The 23106-nt window shown below is 33.5% G+C and overlaps 1 protein-coding gene across 1 annotated transcript; it reads left to right on the top strand.

Annotated features, from left to right (window-relative positions):
- The first annotated feature begins 1475 nt into the window (after positions 1 to 1475).
- On the top strand, positions 1476 to 22892 carry LOC145321309 (uncharacterized). The gene is made up of 18 exons (XM_080162871.1): positions 1476 to 1565; positions 6038 to 6102; positions 6398 to 6490; positions 6913 to 7110; positions 7329 to 7673; positions 9390 to 9630; positions 10802 to 10905; positions 11466 to 11654; positions 13744 to 13873; positions 14377 to 14498; positions 14909 to 14994; positions 15220 to 15325; positions 19416 to 19571; positions 19921 to 20069; positions 20623 to 20805; positions 21076 to 21174; positions 22158 to 22317; positions 22633 to 22892. Exons 1-18 carry the CDS (start codon positions 1538 to 1540, stop codon positions 22792 to 22794), a joined length of 2616 nt encoding a protein of 871 aa, XP_080018997.1. The 5' UTR covers positions 1476 to 1537; the 3' UTR covers positions 22795 to 22892.
- The last annotated feature ends 214 nt before the right edge of the window (positions 22893 to 23106 follow it).

Here is a 23106-nt window from a genome sequence, read left to right as displayed (position 1 = left end):
TGGCTTAAAAACTTTGGGTACAACTTAAGATTTTGATTGGTTGATTCTTACGCAAGTTTCAACCAGTATTTTAATACAACAGAAGGGGTAATTTTGTTTATAAACATTTGACGACATTTCATTGTCATTTTATCGGCCATTGTCTTATCCCTTAAGAATGTTTCAATCAAAAGTGTTGCTCACTTTAAATGTTTTATTGTCAGATTTAAAAAAAGTTTTAATTCATTTTGATTTTATACTTTAAATTAACACTTTTCACATGTCTTCCAAAGACATAAAAGTTTTCCACAATTTTTAAGTGCTAAAGCAATCAATATTTATGAAATATTTATGACTACCTGGATATTTAACCAGATTTTTATGTACTAAAAATGATACCACCATTATTTACCCCCATTCACCCCAGTTACCCCATCCCTTCCTCTGGATGAACGAAATTACCAATAAATGAGGTCCATATTAGCAACCTAAATTGACGACAAATTTTCTTTTGTCAATATATCCACATATACTATATCCATTGCTAAATCTTAATTTACTTTAGGTAATTGAGATTTATATGTAATATAGCGGTTTCAATAATTTTGATGCTTATAGAGTTTGCGTAAAGTAAAACTTTACAAATTGTAAGATTGATTTAAAGTACAAAAAAACAAGAAGTAAAATTATGCTGACAAAGGCAAAATTTAAAATTCTAAAGATGTTGTAAAATGCACTTTATTTTTTTAGTATACACTTTTTTATCATTTTATATTTATATGTAATGTGACTTTATATTGTATTATCTGTGATATTTTCTATTCTCGAAAGTTATTGTGGTACTTATTTTTTCTATGAAGTAAATATTGGTTGTATACTTTGTAGTGATTAGGAGAGTAAAAACCTGCTATTTTTTACTGGCAAAACTTATAAATTTTCACCGATTTTGAGTCAAATGACAAATTTAACAAAACATACCTATGTTTTTTACTCCATTTTATATGATATTATTACTAAGCTGCAATACCAATTAATTAGATTTTCCTATGCAGGGACGTCCAAGCATTTTATTTTAAGGGGACGTCTATGTTTCCATAGAGCTAAGGTTCAACATTAACATAGCAGTTAAAGTTTTTTACTTAGTTAATGTTATTACTTCTACGATGTAAAATTAGAAAAAATTAAGAGAGAATTTTCGGGGGCCTTAAAATTGCTGGTTTTATCTACCTACCTTATTCCTGGTTGTAAATTAATTTTACGTGCAATTAAATGTTATGAAAACAAAATCCCACTGATGATATACACATAATCATTATTCTAACTGTTTTAGTTTTGTTCAGGGAAACAGGGATAAGTCATTAGACATAAATATATTCCTTTGTTTTATCCCTTTATCCCTGAATTTTATCCCAGAAGTCTGTGACACGTGTACCTTAGTAATTAATTGCCACAACATAGAAATTTATTTTAATTTTAGATTACTATTCATAATAAATAAATATATTCAAAATTCTAGAAATAAAAATGAAATATGGATGAGATTTGAAAGCGTCTAAAGATGGAGTCGAATATTTTTAATAATGAGGGTAAGATCATATATTTTTTTCAGAAAATTTAGTTAATTCAAATGACTTTTTAAATTAGTTACCAGTGGGACCAGTTCACTTTTAGTTTACGATTTTGTACGTATCACCCTCATCCTATCTCCATATTTACTACTAGCTAAAAAAGCTTCAAACTTCCAAAAAAAAATCTAAATTAAAAAAAATAAAATTTATAAAGTATAAATCGCTTTGTAAATGTAAAAAGCCTTTCCCTTTGAACGGAGTAGCTGATAATAACTTTTGCAATAGTTGGGTTATCTGTCGTACAACTTCGGAAATTAGGGAAAAAATGGGTAATCAATTGTGGGTTTATCACCAGTGGTGTTTATATTCTAATTAAGTTGAATTTCTTTACCTAATTTCTAAAAAGTATATAATAAAATGTAATTGTACACAGTGGCGTGCGAAGCACTTTGTCTAGGGGGGGGCATTTTTAAGATTTTGTAAAATTTTGCCCCCCCCCCCCTAAATCAAAGTGCCCCGGGGGGGCATTTTGCTTTAGGGGGGGGCATTTTGATTATATATACTAATTTAAATAAGGACGTTTTAAGGGGTGGGATTATTTGATTATGGGCCTTCTAGTCCTTATCCCTTCTTCCCAGGGATGGCAAAATAAAAACCACGTGGTTTTAATCAAGTGGTTTAAACCAAAAAAAAAAAGCTAAAAAAACCAAAAAAAACCAAGGTGGGATGGTTTAAATGGTTTTTTTAATACAAAGGCCTATCTTTCCAGTTATATCCTTATAATAAAGTAACAGGATGTTTGTATGTGTGTTTTTGTGTTTGTATGTTTCTACCCACGATCTCGCTAACCGCTGAACCGATTGGGTTCTCCTTAACAGGGTAGCTTCTCATAGGTCCCGGGAAGGTTTATAACTATTTTCTTAGGGGGTGGGACACCCCCAACCCACCCCGAAAATTTAAAAAAAAAAACTTTTTAACTAAATTTAAAAATGAGGGGGGGGGCAACCACCCCCCCCCCCCCACCCAAAAAAAAATGTTCGCCCACCCCAAAAAAAATTTTTTTTTTACTTTTTCTTACAAAATATAAAATAAAAAATTCAAATATTAAATTCGACTCTCTCCTCCTCAAGTGCCCCTAGAGGCCTCTAGGTAGGGGCCTAGCCGCTAGTCTTTTTATAATGTAAAAAATACAGTCAAAAACATAAATACCTAATTCAAAATTCTTTTAATAGTTTAAATCTTTATACTAAAGGGGTAGTTTCACGAAATGCATTTGAACTTAATTTAGTGAACCGCATATTTTTTCTTAGTTAATGGGGTAAACTACATTTAAATAGCATATATTTGAAATAAATTCAATTTTCTACCACATAGTTTTTAAAATATCAAGACCTGAAAATTGTCTTTTTGTGATATATGCAATTTAAAAAGACGATTTTCAAGTCTTGATATTTCAAAAACTATGTGGTAGAAAATTGAAATTTTTTCAAATATATGCCATATAAATGTAGTTTAACCATTTAACCAGGATAAAATATGCGGTTCACTAAATTAAGTTCAAATGCATTTCGTGAAACTACCCCTTTATACTAAATTAGAATACTTTAATTTGGATATTATTAAAAAAAAACAAAAAAATTATTTAAAAAAAACAAAAAAATTATTAAAAAAACTAAAAAAACCTGGTTTTTATTAATAAAAACCAATAAAAACCGGTTTAAACCAAATAAACCACACTGGTTTGATCTTTTTTAAAAAAACCTGGTTTTTTCCCATCTCTGCTTCTTCCCCATCCCTTCCCCCATCCCTATATCCCATTTATATCCCCCATCTCTTCCCCCCCCATCTCTTCTCCCCCATCCCTTCTCCCCACCCTGCAATGACCGAAGGGAAGGGAGCTAGAAAGTATCTTCGAAAAAAAAGTACAGAAGATAATTTAACCTTCCCCCTCCCCCCCCCCCCCCCCACCACAAAACTTTTTTTATGGGTGGAAGGGGATGTTATAAAATCTCAGCAGGAAGGATGAATAACCCCATTAAAAAAAAATTTTTTGGGGGGGAGATAAAAACACTCATTTTGGAAATAATTTACCAAAAATTAACTTAATATGTAAAACAGATTTAATATTTCTTTATTGTATGACAACAAGGATGACAACATCTTTAAGCACAAAAAATCATTAATAAGAATACAGACAAGTAGATTTAAAGAGCATCTGTTAAAATAAATATATATTTTAGATAGAAAAAGTCACAAATCCTTTTTCCTGTATGTTGTGTGATGACAGTCAAAGTAAATTACATACTGGATGCTCGAAACAGCGAGAAATTTTATTTTTTTGAAATCTTATAATCCACAAAAAAAATTTATCGTACCATAAAAACCAAAGATATAAAGAATTATGTAAAAAATAAAAAAATACTCCTTTCATCTACAGATATAAAAATCTCTTAGAAATATGGAAAACTTTGGGGTATAGTCTCTTTTGTGGCAATGCCTCTTAAGGGGCATTTTGTTGTATTTTTATAGTAGCTTTTAATAGGTTATTCTAGGTTAAGTTAGGTCAGGTGATTTCCCCGCAGGGTTAGGCAATTGGCCCCGCAGGAGCTATAAATAGGTGAAAAGCTACTGTGAAAATACGACGAAATGCACCTTAAGAGGTAATGTCACAAAAGGACTATACCCGAAATTTAAAAGATACAAAAATAGCCAAAAACGTCCTGAAAAGCAGTCCGACCTCCATGAATTTTTGAAAGTTAATTATACTCCATAATGATGGGAATGTTAACATTAAGTTTTATCCTTCTATCTTTAATTGCAGTTAAAAAAATCACATTTCCCCCTTAGCATTACATACTGACAGCCATAGTGAATTATAGAGAAGCTAAAAAGTTATATCAACATATCGTACCCTTTTTAAATGGCACTTTTAAACTCTGTTAATTTTTATTAAGTGGTGTTTCCAATGATTTATAAGGGCGGTGCAGGAAGCGCAACTATAAAAATATTTACTCCCCCTTTAAACTAAAATCAATTATAGACAACAAGAGTGGCGTATTTTATCAAGTTAGGAATATAGAGTGTAGTTAGTTTTAAGGGTTTTTAATGAAAATTGCCATAAAAAAAAACATGTCTCTTTGTAAGGGTATGTACACAAAAAAAATGATAAACTTATCCTGAAAATAATATGACATCATATATAGTTATTAAGATAATATAAGTTTTCCGAAATTTTAATGTTGGGGGGAGATTTGAAATCTGCATCAAATTTTAAGGATTTTTTATAAAATTCGTTTTTTGTATAATTCTTTATCTAAGAGCGGAAATGCATTTTAAGTTAATTAATTTTGACCAATAGGATAGGTGGATTTTAAACTACCTGCGCTTTAATTGGTTGAATGATGTTCGCCATCCAATCAGAGCGCAGATTTTTTAAATCCACCAATCACAGATGCCAAAATTAATTAACTTAAATTGCATTTCCGCTTTTAGATAAAGAATTATAGAAAAAACGAATTTTATAAAAATCATCAAAATTTGATGCAGATTTTAAATCTCCCCCTAACTTTAAAATTCCGGAAAACTTATATATCTTAATAGTTATTCATTTAAACAGACATACAGTGTTGAGAAAAAGGCTTAGATAAATATCAACGCTGTTTCTTTTTTATATAAAATAACTTTTTGATTAAATATTTGTTGTTTACACAAGTTTTTATAGAAATAAAAACAAAATATACAATGTGATAAAAAGCAGAAACCATTTGGAAGGGCGCGAAGCGCAAATTTTTTTTTCAAATATGCAGGGAGGGAGGGGTTTTTGGGCTATTTATTACACTAGTCCCCAATATTTCATATAAAATTTTCTTATTTGTTGGCTCAACAACTTTAAGGACTTAAATGGAATTTTGATTGGTTGGTTAATTAAGTCAAGTTTCCATACATTTCATCCACTAATTGTAATCTATATAAGGGGTAATTTTGTGTATCATCATTGGGGATGTACAAAATTTCTTTGGTAAAAAGTTTATATAATACAAAATAAAATACTTCCTATCACCTGGTTTGTTATGTTCAGTGAAAAAAGATTATAACCTAATTTCTACACTAATTATAAAATTTGGTAAGGTTTTTTGGAGTATTTCTTGATCTTTTTTTTTTGGAAACTGGGATAGTTTTGCTTTTTGTAGGGTAGGGGGCAAAAAGGGGCATTTTAGTTGACCAGGGGGGGGGGGAAAATGGGGCATTTTTCAACATTTAGGGGGGGGGGCAGGGGGGGCGGTGGCTAGGGGGGGGGCAGGGGGGGCGTTTTGGTCGCTAGGGGGGGGCGATTGCCCCAAATGCCCCCTTCGGTTCGCACGCCACTGATTGTACACCCCCTACTTTGGAGCTAATTAAAATTATTTGTATAATGTGAAGTGGCCCTAGAGACTTAAGGGGCGTAGCCACTAGCAAATAATATAGAAATAAAATATTGATGTTATTTGTAGATGAGGAGCCTGGAAGGCAAGGCTTCCACATGGCCGATGTTGGCACTGTATTTCAACTCACAGAGGTAACCAAATTTAAAAATAATATTATATTACATCAATCAAATAATGTTTCATTATGTTCGCGTTAAAACATTTTTTTTGTTTAATTTATTATTAGAGAGAAAAAAAGCATTTTCTCTCAAAGTTCCTTATTGAGCAAAATAAAACCCTCCCTTAGTTCATTAGTTTGTTTATTATTGTAGGTGGGTGGACAGTGTTCGACAGGCTTTTTGAGGGAAATTACCAAAAGGGAAATACAGTAAATTTTTTTCAAGTCATTTAAGATTAGTTTTTCCAAAAAAACTATCTTTTGTTTAGAATGTAGACGGAGTTATTGAAGAGATACCTGAAATAGCTTTAGCTGATGGTACTGTTGTTATGACTGCTGATGATGCTAAACTTATCAGAGGAATTTAAGAATACCTATCTATAAGCCACTTTATAAACTTTAAAATAAATATTGACTAATTTGAGACGTAGGGCACTAATAATAAGATTAGAAGGAATGTCTCAGCTCAATAAACAGACATAGAAATGGCCGATACTTTTAATATCTGGAGTTTGATGGGTTCCTCAGAGTACTTGGTCAAGCACAGAAATTTGAAAACTTAGAAACTCCCCTCCTTTATTTTAAATTTAATTAAAATAACAGGTGGTGGGGGGAATAACTTTTTTCGTTTATTTGAATATTATTTGAGGTCAGGTTAAGTTAGGTTTTATTGGGTAGTGAGGCAGGATTAGGGCACCACAGGTAAAGGCCCACATTTGTTAGGCACTTTTAGGGAAGCCATCGGGAAAACTGAGTTCGTCATTCTTGAATTGAAATGTCAGGAGATTCGAAACTGCTTCCTATAACGCTAGAAGATGGTGGGCAGGTGTTACAAATAACCGACACATCTGGGGAGGTTCTTCAGGTGACTGTGCACAATCATCATCATCATCATAACCATGTTCTTCCTATTGAAGTTGGAGGAGGACAACATGACGAGGATGTGCTACCTGTTAAGACTGAAGAGGTTCTCAATATCCAGGTGATTTTGAATAACTTACAATGACAATGAACAAAATTACCCCTTTAGTAGATTAAACCAATAAAAATTAAATAAAAGTTCCCAAAGTTTTAAAGCCTACGAATAAAGAAACGTGATTATAAACCATATAAAACAAGGAACGAATTGAATTGATTTGAATTTCAAAAGCTTTATAGGTATATAGGTATAATTGACACTTTTCTGATGATTTTTTTTAGAATGATAGTATTTACAGTAACGCTGATCATACTTCAAGTCCAATATCATTTCAACCTAATCTGCATTCATCCAACCTTAGAGTCCATACAATCAATACATCCAACCTTCCCGTGTACACTGTACCTATCTCAAATCTAGTTGTCCATCACGTCCAACCATCAGAACTACATCTGGAAGAACCTGGCCAGCAGCGTAGACCATCGTTACAAACCTTGAACTTACTTTCCAATCAAAGATTTGCTGGCAACCATCACAATTTGTTGTCACCCGACAGCATAGCAGCAGCCAATGCCCAGTCATCTCATAATCTAGAAGATTTGCCTCAAATACGACAAACAAGAATAGGGTAGTGCGGGGTTAATGCGGTAGGGGGGTCTAATTCCGGTCACTCGACCAACTTTTTTAAAACCGTTTTTTAACGGTGTTCTAAACGTTTGCGAGAGATCTTCAGAAAAGCAAAGTTGTAGTTTATTGCCTATGCTTTCATTTCTTACTTCAGCAAATTTTTGTCAGATCACTCCTGCTATGATTTTTTTGCCCTCAAAAAGTTGCAAAAAAATTGCAAAAAAAAAATTTCAAAATAGGCCATGTTCAATCTAAAATTGTGAAAAAATGGTAAGTCCTATCGACCCCCGGGTTTTTGTAAAATGAAAGATATGGCATTCATTTATCGTTTGCAATTGGAGGCGTTGTTCTAACTTGATTTTTTCATAATTTTTTTTTTCGTCTCAAAAAAAGGGTCTATTCCGGTCACTTCTTTTACTTTTTTTTATTACTGTATTTATAACTGTATAATACCCTAATGTTTTATTTAGGTGATCTGGAAGCATAAACAACCTAAATGCATGACCTAAGCTTTAATCATTGCCTTGCCTGTTGTGTGATGTACATTACTAGTCATTTTACTGCTTGTATATGTCATGTTTTGTTGCCTAAGCTTTTCAATTTGTAAAGACATTAAAAATTTTTCAGACACATTTTTATAGTAATGGGAAGAGTATATCACCCAAAGGAACGCCTTAAATATTTTCCTGAAGATGTATCAGCTGCATTGGCTCATGTAAGAAGGGGTATGTCTATTAGAAAGACTGCTAGAAGATTTAAAATTCCATATGAAACCCTTGCATCTTTTTCGTATAAGAGGGTGTTCGAGATTTTTGCGCGGTTTGGATTTTTTATGTCAAATCGGCTAGGACTAAGCTAGAAAGGTGTTTAAGGTGTCTATAGAAAGCTCTTTGCATGTCCTAACAAAAACTCCCCAGGATATGGGTTCTATCTCTAAGATTTAGAGTACATATTCAAGATTTTGCATTTTCAAAATTCCTGTTGCATAAAATGTGTTGAAATATTAGGGTTAGACCCCATATTATTTCGAGTTAATTGTCAGGCATGTAATTTTGCATCTTTAGACACCTTAACCACCCTTGTAGGTCAATTCTAGCCAATTTGAGACAAGAAAAAATGTATCAAAAACTGCTGTCAAAACTGGCAGGATTTTTAAAATTAAAAATTTTTTGGGGAAAAATCACTTTTTTCAAGAAATTCCAAGACCTGCAAATCAGAAATTGCCTCTAATTTATGTATAAAGCTTAAAAAACCTAATCATATAATAAAAAGTATGATTTTTATTTAAAGTTTGCATGAAAAAAATCGACGTTTTTTTTGCGATTTTACCGACTTTTTTAAAATGGGCAAAATGTGGTCAAAAAATTTTCTGATCTACATGCGACTAGTACCGTTAGAAAGCTAATGACCTCAGCTTTCTACTCATAGTTTAAAATGTGAAAAAAAAATATTTTAAGGGGGTGTTCCACCCCTCCAAAGTCAACTGACCGAAATAGCCCCACCGGTGGGGTTATTCCGGTATAGGCCAACCGCCGCCCTTTAAACCGATTTTTGACCGACTTCTAGTTGCGAGATCTTAATGGGACCAAGACAGGCTTCTTCGTTATTGCCATATCGTTCATTTGCACTCTTAAAAACCGGAAAAAGTTTTTGGGAAGTATGTTTTTTTTTAAGTTGAAGCAAAAAATTGACCGGAATAACCCCGCACTACCCTACCTTCTTCCCAAGACAGAGAAGACTTTTCCAATTTATCTCCTAACCATTCGTTTCATCAAGAAAGTGATACACACGAAGATGAAAGTTTTAGTGATACTAATGACAATAAATCTCGAGTGTACACTGTTAGGGATCCAGTGAAAACCAAACCAGCAGAACAAAAAATGTTTCTAGAAGATTTTGTGGAAATCTACACTATTTTTAAGTGCAGACAATGCTCGTTTACCTGTTCTTACAGAGGTTTTTATCTTTTATTAGTGAAGCTACTCTATAATTTACGTTGTCTGTATGTCCTTTAGTCCGTTGTCCCGTAACACTATGGGGGAAATTTGATTTACTCACTACTCAGCTGCTATTACAGCTAGACCTCATGTCACTTTTTTCTTGTCAACATTTTCATCATTATAGGGTATATCTAAGTAAAAACTATCCTAAAGAAGTCGGACTTATCTTCCATTAATTTTCTTTCACTCTTTTCCTTATTTTTCATGACCACTGCACTTACCATTTGCCTTACTTTCACCCCTTTCTATAATAATAATATACCTATATAATAATATTTCTCTAATATAGACAAAAATATCTTTTGAGATTAATATGAAGTTTTCTAAGCATACCTCTTAGTATTTTATATCTTAATAAATAGAATAAAAATATTCTAGCTATTAATTAACAAGGATGACAACATCCATAAAAGCGAAGCTCTGAAACGGTAGGACAAACGGACATTATCACTTGTATAGTGTCAGAACTGAATAATCAGAATGCGAATGTATAAGAGTTAAAGCAAAATTGTAAGTAAATTTGTTGAAAAACTGCTTGATACAGGATAATGTCTATGGACATACTTACATTTTTAGGACTTGATTATAGAGTTGCTTCGCTTATAATATTGTACTTTGTTGTCCCAGGAATCAGTATACCAAAAATCAGACCAATCGGATAATTAGGTCACATACAAATTTGTTGTTAAAAATGTAAAAAAAATCAACATGTTTAAAATGGACATACGGACATTCTGGTAATGATTATAGAGTTGCTACGCTTTCTAAAACGTACCTAACTATTACAGGAATCACCATGCAAAATTTGAAATCGATAGGACAATTCTAACATGCCTAAATTAACGAAAAAAGCTATTTAAAAAAGTAAAAAAGTCAACATGTTTAAAATGGACGTACGGACATTTTGGTAATGATTATAGAGTTGCTACGCTTTCTAAATCGTTCCTAACTACTAAAGGAATCACCATGCAAAATTTAAAATCGATAGGACAATTCTAACATGCCTAAATTAACGAAAAAAGCTATCCGTTACGGACGGACGTACGGACGGACGTACGGACGGACCGACCCTAATTATAGAAAAGCTTCGCTTTTAAAAATAATCATTTAGCTTATTGTTTATAAAGATGTGTTGTATGAGCATGTGAAAGAGAAGCATTTGGACTTGTTAAAATGGGATGAAAGGCTGGATACAAAGTCGAATCTTGTCCTTGCTGATCAACGTGATAAGGTAATGGATATGGAATATTTGAATATATGAGAAATATTTGCGTCAATTTAGGATGCTAATATGGACATCACCTATTGGTCTGGATGTTCATCCAATGAAGGGGGTTGGGTAAAGGGGGTAGAAGGAGAGAATCGTTATTTTAGCCAGTTACGTGTTTCACAATATTAGGAAACAAGAAAGTCTGGCGTACATCCAGTCAATAATAAATCCCATGTTAAAGTATTTGTTAGTTTTTACTTTCTAGAAAATAAACAACTGCGAAGACTGATCTATATATCGTTGTTATCTATCTACGATCCTCTTAAGGCAGTAGGGAAAAAGTAATTTTTTCTTGGCGATTTCTCTTAGGTGGGTGGAGTTAAACTCCCCAAAAATCTTCCCTGGGCCTAAAAGGTGCTTCACTGTAAAGAAGAAAATATAATTTCAGTCGTTAGAGAGATCTTAATCTACAGACGAAAAGTCTTTTTGTTACTTTTATGAAAGGATAAGGAAAAATTTCACAGTGTTTTATGTTAATGTATTGTTTTTTTTTACGCAATTTTGACACATTTTATATTCAGTACAACATGCGATCCAGTACAGCAACCACTGTTATACTTGATGAAAATGATACTCAGACCTGTGATAAAACTGGCAGACAACCTGACCAGAGACCTTCCTACTTCCAGTTCTTCTTAGTAAAAGAGAAGAAGCAAGTATTTATCTGCACAACTTGCAGCAGCTGTATGTCAAGTGAGGAGAAAATGAAGGTAGGTCATATCTTCAATGATGATTAACAAATTATCCCCTAAGTTAATTAATATTGTTATTTGAAAAGTTTGGCCTCTACTGCTTGTTTAAAACCAACTAATCAAAATTCAATAAAGCTACCAAAATTTACTGAGTCAACTTGGTCAAATAAAAGATTGATTATCAGTAAAGGAGGATGTGCATAAGGACCATTTGGGCAGGGGGGGGGGGGTTTACTCGAGAACCCTTAGAGCTAGAGGGAGCTAATTTTGGATTTAAGCTTCTATGGGGCCAAAGTTACTTTTAAAATTATCGTCGACCCCCCACCCCCCCCCAAATTTTTTTTTGGGGGGGGGGTAAAAAATTTTTTTATTGCATTTCTCGCCGAATTAGGCAATTTGGAATCATTTGAGACCATGTTATTTTTTTTCAAAAATTTTTCGCCTTACAAGCAACCCTGCGGGGGGACTTTCTCGTTTAATTCTCGTTTATGAAGGTATATCTTAAATACAGTATGCTACTCTTTTAGTTTTAAAGATAATTGGATGAAATCTTTTTGATTGTGTCACTAATTACCCCAAGTTTTGGTATCTTTAAAAAAAAAACGGCGGCGGGACCGCCGCTCCCGCCGTCCGCCGCCGTTTTCCGTTTTGAAAAAAATAACATGGTCTCAAATGATTCCAAATTGCCCAATTCGGCAAGAAATGCAATGGAAAAAAATTTTTTGGTGGCGGACGGCGGGAGCGGCGGTCCCGCCGCCGTTTTTTTTTTTTAAAGATACCAAAACTTGAAGTAATTAGTGACACAATCAAAAAGATTTCATCCAATTATCTCTAAAACTAAGAGAGTAGCATACTGTATTTAAGATATACCTTCATATTCCAAATTGCCTAATTCGGCGAGAAATGCAATAAAAAATTTCTTTTTTGGTGGCGGCGGAAAATGGCGGCGGACGGCGGGAGCGGCGGTCCCGCCGCCGTTTTTTTTTAAGATACCAAAACTTGGGGTAATTAGTGACACAATCAAAAAGATTTCATTCAAATATCTTTAAAACTAAGAGAGTAGCATACTGTATTTAAGATATACCTTCATAAACGAGAATTTGAAAGTCCCCCCGCAGGGTTGCTTGTAAGGCGAAAAATTTTTGAAAAAAATAACATGGTCTCAAATGATTCCAAATTGCCTAGTTCGGCGAGAAATGCAATAAAAAAAATTTTTACCCCCTCCCCCCCCCCAAAAAAAAAATTGGGGGGGGGGGGTGGGGGGTCGACGATAATTTTGAAAGTAACTTTGGCCCCATAGAAGCTTAAATCCAAAATTAGCTCCCTCTAGCTCTAAGGGTTCTCGAGTAAACCCCCCCCCCTGCCCAAATGGTCCTTATGCACATCCTCCTTTTACAGTCAAATGTCCCTTCCCTCACTGAAACTGAAATAGTGGCAGAAATACTTTGGCCCGGAAACATTTATGCCTTCCAAACAAAGGATGTGTGTTAACCTTCTATCCTATAGTGGACGTTAATATTAATAAATTTCCATGTTGAATGGATATAGAATATACATGGATTTATTGACAGGGGAAAATTTGTCGTCAATTTAGCTTGCTAATATGGACCTCATTTATTGGCCAGTTCGTTCACCCAGTAGAAGGGACGAGGATGGGGTGGATTGGGTGTATCGTTATTTTAGCCAACTGCAAGCATCACTTTATAAGAATACTAGAGGCTTCGCCCCTAGCCTCTAGGGGCTTTGCCCCAAGAGGTTTGATCAACCTAATTTTTCGTATTTTAGATTTAAAAAGGAAAAGTAAAAAAAATTTTTTTTTTTGGGGGGGGATATTTTTCATTTTTTGGGGGGTTAGGGGTTGTCCACCCCCCAAGAAAATAGCTTAAAACCATCACAGGACCAGTAGGTATATTCCCTGAAGAGTAGAGCCCAATCGGTTCAGTGGTTACTGAGATCTTAAGCTTCAGACGGACAGACAGACGGACAGACGGACAGACGGACAGACGGACAGACAGACAGACAGACAGACAGACATCGTTCTACTTTGTATTATAGATGTTAATATCTGGTGTAACATCCAAGTAAAAATATGTATATATTTTATTAGATGCATGTGAGAAGTGGTAACTGTGTGGAGCACAAGTGCAACAACTGTGGGGTCAAGTTAAACAACAAGACCGAGTATAAAGAACATACCAGCAAGTGCCAAGTCGCCATCTTTAAACTCAAAGAAAGAAGTAAGTGGGCAATAATGAATATAGAATATATTTAAATATTATGAGAAGAAAAATTGTTGTCAATTTAGGTTGGTTACTTTGACATCATTAATTGGTCACTTTGTTCATTAAGTAGGAGGGGAGGGGATGGGAGGGGGGGAATCGTTATTTTAGCCAGCTAAAAGTTACACTTTATTAGAGTATGCGATAATCTGGTGTAAGTAATAATAAATCTATTTTTGGGAACACATGCTAAGGTCAATTTAAGACATTTTAATCTTCCATTCATTCCGATTTTTTTATATCGGGAAAATCTTAATTTACCTCCGTTTTTATATTTCCTAAACATAGATTTTTTGTAACTTTACATAGAAAAAAGGTAGATAAATTGTTCTTCAAAAATAATATTTTAATTCAAAATGTGCAATATTTATTACTGTAGCCATGATTCATGCGTCTATGCATCCTCGAACCGTTTCCGAGATCATATGCAAATTGCTTGTGATAGAAACTTTATATTATAGGATTAAAAGAAGGTTTTAATGAATCATTCAATGGTACTGAAAGTGATGATGATCTTCATATTGAACAAAGTGTTGACGAAGAACAGATGGAGCATGAAGACGGTCTTGATGCTCAAAACTTGGTATTATTTTTAACTAATAACTTTGCCCCGGGTGTAGAGAGGTTCTGTATTCGAAGGTGTAGGTTTAAATCTTAAAATAAAATAGACTTAAACTATCCCGTAAAACTCTGAAGCTTCTCTAAAAAGGAAAATCAATAAGAAGGATAGGTAGTAAAGCTATGATGCTTGTTGTGCACTTTTATTTTTTTAGCATAAAACAGAGAAAACTATAAAGAATGATCCTCTTGTTAAATCTGATTCATAAAGCAACCGAGGAAATTACATTTATCAAACAGAACTCAAACCTCTTTCGTATTATTATTAAAGGCCAGGTGAGTTAGAGAAAACATTCTTAACAGCCGGAGTATCTTCTAAAAATATAAGCTGTCTACCTTCAATAGCAGCCCAGAAAATCATGAAATCTTGTTAAGGAGCTGTCTGACAGCGAGGATGACCTGAATGATCATGTTGACCATGACTTGACAACAGGATCTGGTGGAGGCAGACTCTCACAGGAATGGATATATTATTATTTGGATGTTACATTAGACTTTAATGTTCTCTAATAGAGTGAAACTCGAAGCGTGCTCAAATAACGATACCCCCCATCATCCAACCCTCCCGGCCCCTCGCACTGGATAAACGAACTGACCAATGAATGAGTTCTATATTATCAACCTAAATTGACGACAATTCTCCTGTCATAATATCCACATATATTCTATATCCATTGCTAACAGGAGGAATACAAGTTTCATAGGCTAAATAGAAATAGAACAAATCTGGAGACAGATGCTGAAAAACGGATTTGGGTGTGCTCTGTTAAAAATTGTTATTCCACTTTTAAGGTTAGTTTTAGATTCAAATATCGGTAGGGTACTCAACTTTTTAAAATTTTAAAAAATATTTCTAAGAGGAGAACGCCCAAATATCTTTACTTGATGTTTTTTTTTTAATTAGAGGCGTCTAGTTTTTCTTCCTGGATCTACCAATTAAAAAAATTAAAGCTTTCTCGTCATTTTTATGGCCCTAGGAACCTCCTAATAGTCTTTAAAAATTTTGTCATGTATTTTTCCCAAGGAAAATTTTTAAATATATTTAGGATAACTTTGGCATCTCACTTTTTTGTGGTCTAAGGCCGGACATTTCGCAAAAAACTAACATTGGAATTCCTCAAAATTATTAATTTATTTTTAAAATATATACCCTATCTCATATGAAACTGAAGAGTTTTTGTCTTTTCAACTACTGGTTGATGAATTATAAACTTTGAAACATGAAGGTTCAGGATTATTTTCACGTCATGAATTTTGCCTTTTGAATTTTCACCATCTTTGGAAAAAAATATTTTTTTCAGTGTTACATTGATACAATGAAGTTTCTTCACCTATTTATATTCATAATAATACATGATATATTAGGAAACTGGGGTTTTAGTTAGGGTTGGGCCGGATATCCGGTGTGGCCGGATATCCGGCCATTTTCAATATCCGGCCGGATACCGGATATTGAAACTATCCGGCCGGATATCCGGCAATATAATCTTTTATATTTTACAACAAAAATCTCTGTTTTTTTAAATCTTAAATGGCTGTAATTTTCTTATTATTGAAGCTAGAAGAAAATTTTTTTCTGAATATGTTTATCTTTATGTAAATTTTATATTAGAAATCTCAAAACATAAATTTTGGCTGTGGCAGCAGTACTTGGCAGCTGCCAGCCGCAAACCGACGGTTGGCAGGTAAACGGCAACGGATTTTATGAAATTGTAATAAGTCATGAAGATATATAAAAAAGCTTAAGTTTAAAATTTGAAATCTTCAAGTAAAAAGTTGCGGTCACAGAAACCGTTTAAAGATTTCTGGAGACCTGGAGGTTCAGAACTTGCAGGATTATACCTGGAACCTGAAATCGACTTGAACATCTATATTACATATGAGGATGTACGACTATAGGATATTTTAGTATTAGATAACATGAAATGCTTTGTTTAAGTAAAAAAAATATTTTTACTTTTTACCTGAATGACCTTACCAGATTTGCTGGCATCTTGTGCCCGCCAGGAAGGAGGTATTAAAAATTTTCAACTCTTAGTTATGTTTCATACCCATATTTCGAAAGTCACTCAGTTGTAGCCCTCTACCTTTTATACGCAGAAAATGGGATAGAAAAAAACAGAGGGGGGGGGGGCAGTCATTTAACGCCACCTCCCCGCCCATCCTCCAACCGTTAGGGGTTGATATTACATATTGAGGGTAGTAATAGTTAATTAGATTTATTTGCTAAGGAGATTTAATAGTTACTTAATTTTTAAGTTTTAACCTTAATTTTATCCTATTATATAAAGTAGTAAGCTTTTTTTTGTCTGTAGCGAAGGATCTCGCTAACTGATGAACCGATATGGTTCTCCTTTTTAGGTCCCAGGGTGGTTTTAGTCCGTTTAATTTTTATAAAAAAGTCGTTGTAAGGTTTTAAGTTATTTTTCTGCACTTTCATGTCCTTTCTAATATCCCTAGATACTAGGGACGCAGCCGCTAGTATAATATAAAACACCAGTTTATGAAGAAATTTTTTTTGCGGGTATAGTCCTTTTCGTGGCAACGCTCCTTAAGGAGCGATTATTCGTATTTTCACAGTAGCTTTCCTCCTATTTCTAGCCCCTCGTAGGGGACTCTAACCTTGCGGGGCCAATTGCCTAACCCTGCGGGGCAATCACCTAACCAAATATAACCTAACCTAACCTAAAATAACCTATTAAAATTTGGCCGGATAACCGGATATTTGCCGGATATCCGGCATTTGAAATCAGCCGGATATCCGGTATCCGGCCAAAAAACTATCCGGCCCAACCCTAGTTTTAGTTTTTTAAAAAACTTTTTTTATCCATTTTATAGTTGTTTCTTAAAAATTTTATGTCATTTCCTAAATATTTTTGCAAAAAATTTTGGCAATTATTTTCAGTTTTTTAAGTTTTTCACCAAAAACCGGGCCCCGTAACATACCAAACCATATATTATTCTTAAGATACAGGTATAATGTTATAGTTTTATGTTTAGTTTGGGTTGTTACGGGGCCCGGTTTATTTCAAATTTTAACTTTAACTTTTTAGAGTAACTCTAAAATTGCAATTGATGAAAAAGAAAAAAAATAATCTTTTATTCTTTTCTCTGTTAATTTTAATTTTTAATGTATTTTAACTTACTTCTTCCTAATAACATAATATAAAAATTAATGTTTAAATTTGTGTGTTTGTTATGTAAGATATCTAAAACATATTTTCTAACAGTAATTTGATTTTTGTTAAACTAGTAGGTATAATATTAATAAAAATGTCTTGTTACATTTATCAATTCAAGGATCAATGCAATGTCCATACTCTAAAAGTAAAGTGCCTAACAAAGCTGCAGCCTTTTTTAACATCTATAGTATGATTACGTTTTACACAAAATAAAAACTAGCAAACGCATTTGGTACCCTTTATGCTATAGCTTCGGGTTCCATCTAAACTAATGGATATAGAATATACGTGGATATTAAGACAGGGTAAAAATTGTCGTCAATTTAGCTTGCTAACATGCAACTCGTTTATTGGCTAGTTCATTTATCGAGTAGGAGAGGGGATGCGGTAAATGATGTGGATTAGGGGGTATTGTTATTTTAGTCCGCTGCGAGATTTCCTTGCTAACATGGGACTCGTTTATTGGCCAGTTCATTTATCGAGTAGGATATGGGATGGGGTAAAGGAGGGGGAAGGGGGTATAGTTATTTTAGTCTGCTGCGAGTTTCCCTTTATTTCACAACATAAAAATCTGGTGTAACATTCAAGTAATAATAAATCCATTGCTAGACTAAAACCATCTGAAAATTTTATTTTCGTCAAAGATATGGCATTTAAAGAAAAAAGCCTCCGACTTTTCAGTCATCGAATGTAATCATTTTCCTTCCCATTAGTACTATTGCATAAGTAATCTAAAGGGATAAAACAATGGATGATTAATTGATAATGGTATCCATCTCTAATAATGATAAACAAAATTATCCCTTTTATTATTAGTAAAAAAATTTGGACACTTCTAGTTTGAAACCAACCAATCAATTTCAATAAGTTTTTGGGCGAACAAACAAGATAACGTGTTTATAAAAATTTGGGTACCAGTGTAATTTACGGTCATATGTACCCTTCGTCGTTGCTATTACATGCTGTATGAAACTTTCTTTTGGGGCCAAAAAGATTGTCTTCAAGTAACATATCCCTGTGTATTTATTTCGTGATAATAAGCAAAGACTTGGGTTACCACAAAAACAACATTTTTAGATAAATTCCTTTGTAATAAAATAATTTTTGCCAGTAACCTATCCTTGTTTTTATTACTAGATTACATTAATTATTATTAATTATCTAAGAGAAAATAACTTCGTAGAATAAGGGTGAAGAAACTTCAATTAGTTTTATCAAATGTATGTTGCACAAAGTTCGGTAATAGACCATTTACCTTTATATAATGATTTCTACAGTAATATTTATTAATGCTTCAAGGTTTTTTAATGTTTTTTTGCTTTATAACGTCGAATTTAGGCTCTCTAGGACTTAAGAAAAAAATATGAAAATATGAAATTTTGGCTAAGTTTCAAAGTATTTTCTAGACCAGTTGGCTTTTGTTTTTCTTCTCTAGATGTACATACGAGTTGTATTGGGTAATAATAAGGCGCACACTTTTTATTTTGAACGATTCTATAAACTACAGGCGGAGAAAATTGACTTTGAGTAGAGGTAGGTGAAATGTCCACCAAAAGGCCAAAATAGACCACTGTGGGGGGGGGGGGGGTTATGTTGTGCAATCATAGGCACTTAAAGGGAAACCGCCAAATAGTAAAAAGTATTAAAAGAACTACTACTGAAATTTACCTTTTTTGTAACATTAAGTTTTTTTCTTTTAGAATGAAAAGTTTCTTGAGTTTCACACCAATTGTCACCAGCAAACCATTATTGGTGATAATTGTCAACAACAGATGTCTCTGGTGTGTCCGTTCTGTAATTCTGAGTTTCCCAGGTGGAGATACCTGTCTAATCATCTTTATACCGTTCATAATAAGGTATTTAATCTTTATAAAAAGGCAGGGGCTGTGATTCAGCCAATTAATTCCATTTGAAATTGAATATTTTGTTGGCGTATAATTGGCGTCAAACTTGTTTCTTGGTGGTACTGAAGGGAAGTGGGTAAGAAGTGGAGAAATAAGTAAAGAGGTTTGTGGGGAAATTTTCACTTAGTATTGTTTGTCAGAATCACCTTCCCTTGTCCCTTTTCGTAGATTCAGGATAGGTTTTTAAACTATTTTAGGGAGGGTGCCACCAGTACCACCCTCTTTAAAAAAATTATCCCAAGAAACTCATTATCCCCAAAAAAATATTTCAATTTATATCTTGGTACATTATGTCTTTTAGGATTATGATATGTATGAATGTCGTCAGTGTCGGACCTACAAGGCCTGTTCTGTGGCCATCCTTGAGAAACACTTCCAGACTCATGATAATCTCAAAACATTCCAGTGTTCGGTGTGTCAGAAGGGGTTTAATCAAAGGAATCAATTAAGGTGAGTTGCATCTTATCTTTTCATAAAAGTAAGAGGATGTCTCTCTTTGTGTAGCGAAAGATCTCCTCAATTGGATTTCTATAAAATTAAATCTTCTTTTGGATCCAGGGAAGGTTTATAACTATTTTTTTTGGATGGTACCTCCAACCCTCCACCCTCCCAAGAAAAATTGCCCTACAACGCAAAGAGAGCCGACTCACGTTTTAAAATAAATTAAGAATTAGAAATATAGGTTTCTGATGCATGTGTGTACACATCTCTATGCTATACTAATGAAGTTATTATAAAAATTTTACATCTAGGCTGAATTAAATCTTGTTTAAAGCATCCCTTGTTTTAATTACAAAAGAGTTATGTTTTTTTGTTAGATCTAGTTATTGAAACAAAAAAAATTTAATTAAACAGAACCCTAAATACTTAGTTAACTTCACAAATATTTTGCTAAGGTCAAGGTGTCTTATATTATTATTAAATATATAGTAAAAGTCAAACCAATTGTTGATTAATTATTTATGAATTAAACCATAAAACTTATGTCTTTTGTTACTTTTAGGAATCATTATGTATTGCATCTAAAAAAGCATGGAAGTCAAATCCCCAACTGGGCCAAAACGAGAAAATGTGATATATGCCAGAAAGTGTTGGCAGACAGTAAGATCTTGAAGAAACATGTTCAGGCTGTACATTCCAAGTTAAAGCCGTACATCTGCAAAATTTGTGGTTATAAATGTTCTAGGTTAGTAAATTAAAAAATATATCGCATCGTATAATAGACAGCTTTCCACAGATAGCAAAATAAAAAAATATAAAGATTAGTTCCAGTGTTGTTCACTTCGAGGGCCCGAAGTCCCTACCCAACCCAACTAACTTGTACCAATTTTAAAATTTTCTGTTTTATTTTTAGAAACCGGTTCTAATCCAGTTTATATTAATCGGATTCAAATCCATACTGGAAATATTGTTTAATTAAGAAGAAATAAAAATTAAAAATGCTCAAAATGTTAAGGAACACAAACTTGAGGCTTCACGTGAGGCAACATTCTGGAGACAAGCCTTTTCAGTGTACTGTCTGTACATATAAAACTGGTGATAAGAGTGCTCTCAAGTAAGAATTATTATTACCTATTGTTTTGTATTTTAACAAGTTTAGGGTATTTTTTTGGTACGTTACAGTGCCTTCAAAAGTATCTCTCTTGAAACAATATTAAAGTGCTTTGAATCTTTTAAATTGGTGTTTTCTAAACAATAAAATAAATACCTTGTAAGATTATCTAAATGTTTAGGTATATTTCCTTATACTAAAGTAACAGGATGTCTGTTTGTCTTTGTGTTTGTGTGTCTGTGTGTCTGTACCGAAGGATCTCGCTAACCGCTGAACCGATCGGGTTCTCCTTAACAGGGTAGCTTCTCATAGGTCCCGTGAAGGTTTATAACTATTTTCTTGGGGGATGGGACACACCCAACCCCCCCAAAAAATGAAAAATCCCCCCCTCGAAAAAAAAATTTTAAATTTTTTCTTACTAAAATTAAAAATGAGAAGGGGGGGCACCCCCCCCCCCCCAAAAAAAAAAAAAAAAATTCTTTTAAAATCTAAAATAAGAAATTGGGTTATTAAATTCGACTCTCTCCTCCTCAAGTGGGGCACTTGAGGGTGGGGTTTGAATTCCATAACCCGTTTTTTTTTATTTTAGATTTAAGTTTATGTTTTTGGAGGGTTGGTATATTTTTTTCTAGGGATGATTTCTCTTGGGAGGGTGGTGGTAACCTCCCCCAAAAATGTTGTAAACCTCTCAGGACCTATGAGAAGCTACCCTGTAAAACATAACAAAAAAATATACATATTCAAATACAGATTTTTTACTATTCTGCATAGGTAGATAAACAATAAAGTTGAATTGAATACGAATAGAAACTAAGGACAAAACATTCAAATATGTGATTTATACAGGACTAATCAATCTTTCAATGTGAGATTATTATATGTTTAATGCTTATTTATCATTTAACTTTTATAATGTCCTTGTTTTCCAGAAGGTTAAAAAATCTTAGTTTAAACATTGAAATCTATTCCTGTTAACTATTTTTTAGGCGTCATATTCGCAAGCACACTAATGATCGTCCTTACAAATGTGAATTATGCAGCTATGCTTCTATTCAATCTGGTAATTTGAAGAAACACATACAAAGCAAGCATAAAACTGTAGAAGAAGTTGAAGAACAGCAACTGCCAGTTGTCAGCGGCCAAAAAGTAAGTATTAGTTATTGTGAATTGCTTAAAACTAGAAATATTTAATGCTAGCGGCTCTTCACGAAATGAAGGGTGGGAGAATGTTAAAATTTAACATTTTACTCTCGATTTTTTAAAAGTAAAATGTAGTTTCCTGGACCTGGAGAATCATGTATGTAGGTCTTGTGGTTACCTAGCAAAAGGCTAAGTAAAAAAAACTGTTTAGCAATGTTGTTTAAAAACGAATTGGTGAAATAGAAGCTATTCTATAAAAAAAATATAGTATATTATAGGTAGAGTAGTTTCACCAGTAAAAATCAATTTTGAACTATTAAGGAAACAAAGCCAAAGAAGAAGGTAATATCCATGAGAGCTGATAGCAAGCAGAAGATTACTGAAGAATACACTTTGCATCAAGATATCCTTGTTGATAAAGATAAGGATGTTCCTTCTATACATACTCTTGATAGTCTACTTGCACTCGCTGAACAGAGCTAAAAAATGATTAATTTGAATTATATTTCTGCCATGAAACATTGAATTGTTAACCTTAAAGTGCCAATTTCACCGCAGAAATTCCTCTCATTTTGAAATAAACTGAAAGAAATGGGAATGCTTAGTTTTTATTGTATTCTATTTCCCTAGATTAAAAATAATAATAAGAAGGGAAGGGTGGTACTATGCATGCCAGGCACTTTGAGTGATAGCACCGTATTTTCTATTACAATGATCATTATTTGGCGAAAATGTGTAGTAAAATTTTTTCTTAATGAAAATTGTACCTGAATTTTCCAGTCTGATTGGATTGGA

Source organism: Acartia tonsa, chromosome 1 (genome assembly GCF_053477335.1).
Source record: "Acartia tonsa isolate MP-2025a chromosome 1, ASM5347733v1, whole genome shotgun sequence".
NCBI classification, from domain to species: domain Eukaryota; kingdom Metazoa; phylum Arthropoda; class Copepoda; order Calanoida; family Acartiidae; genus Acartia; species Acartia tonsa.
This window is presented reverse-complemented; position numbering and strand designations above follow the sequence as displayed.

Excerpts from the sequence above, each read along its gene's own strand:
- LOC145321309 (XM_080162871.1), top strand. The coding sequence starts at position 1,538 with ATGGAGTCGAATATTTTTAATAATGAGG. Across the intron at positions 11,655-13,743 it reads CAAGTGAGGAGAAAATGAAG|ATGCATGTGAGAAGTGGTAA; the intron begins GTAGGTCATATC and ends ATATTTTATTAG. Across the intron at positions 20,806-21,075 it reads TGTGGTTATAAATGTTCTAG|GAACACAAACTTGAGGCTTC; the intron begins GTTAGTAAATTA and ends CAAAATGTTAAG.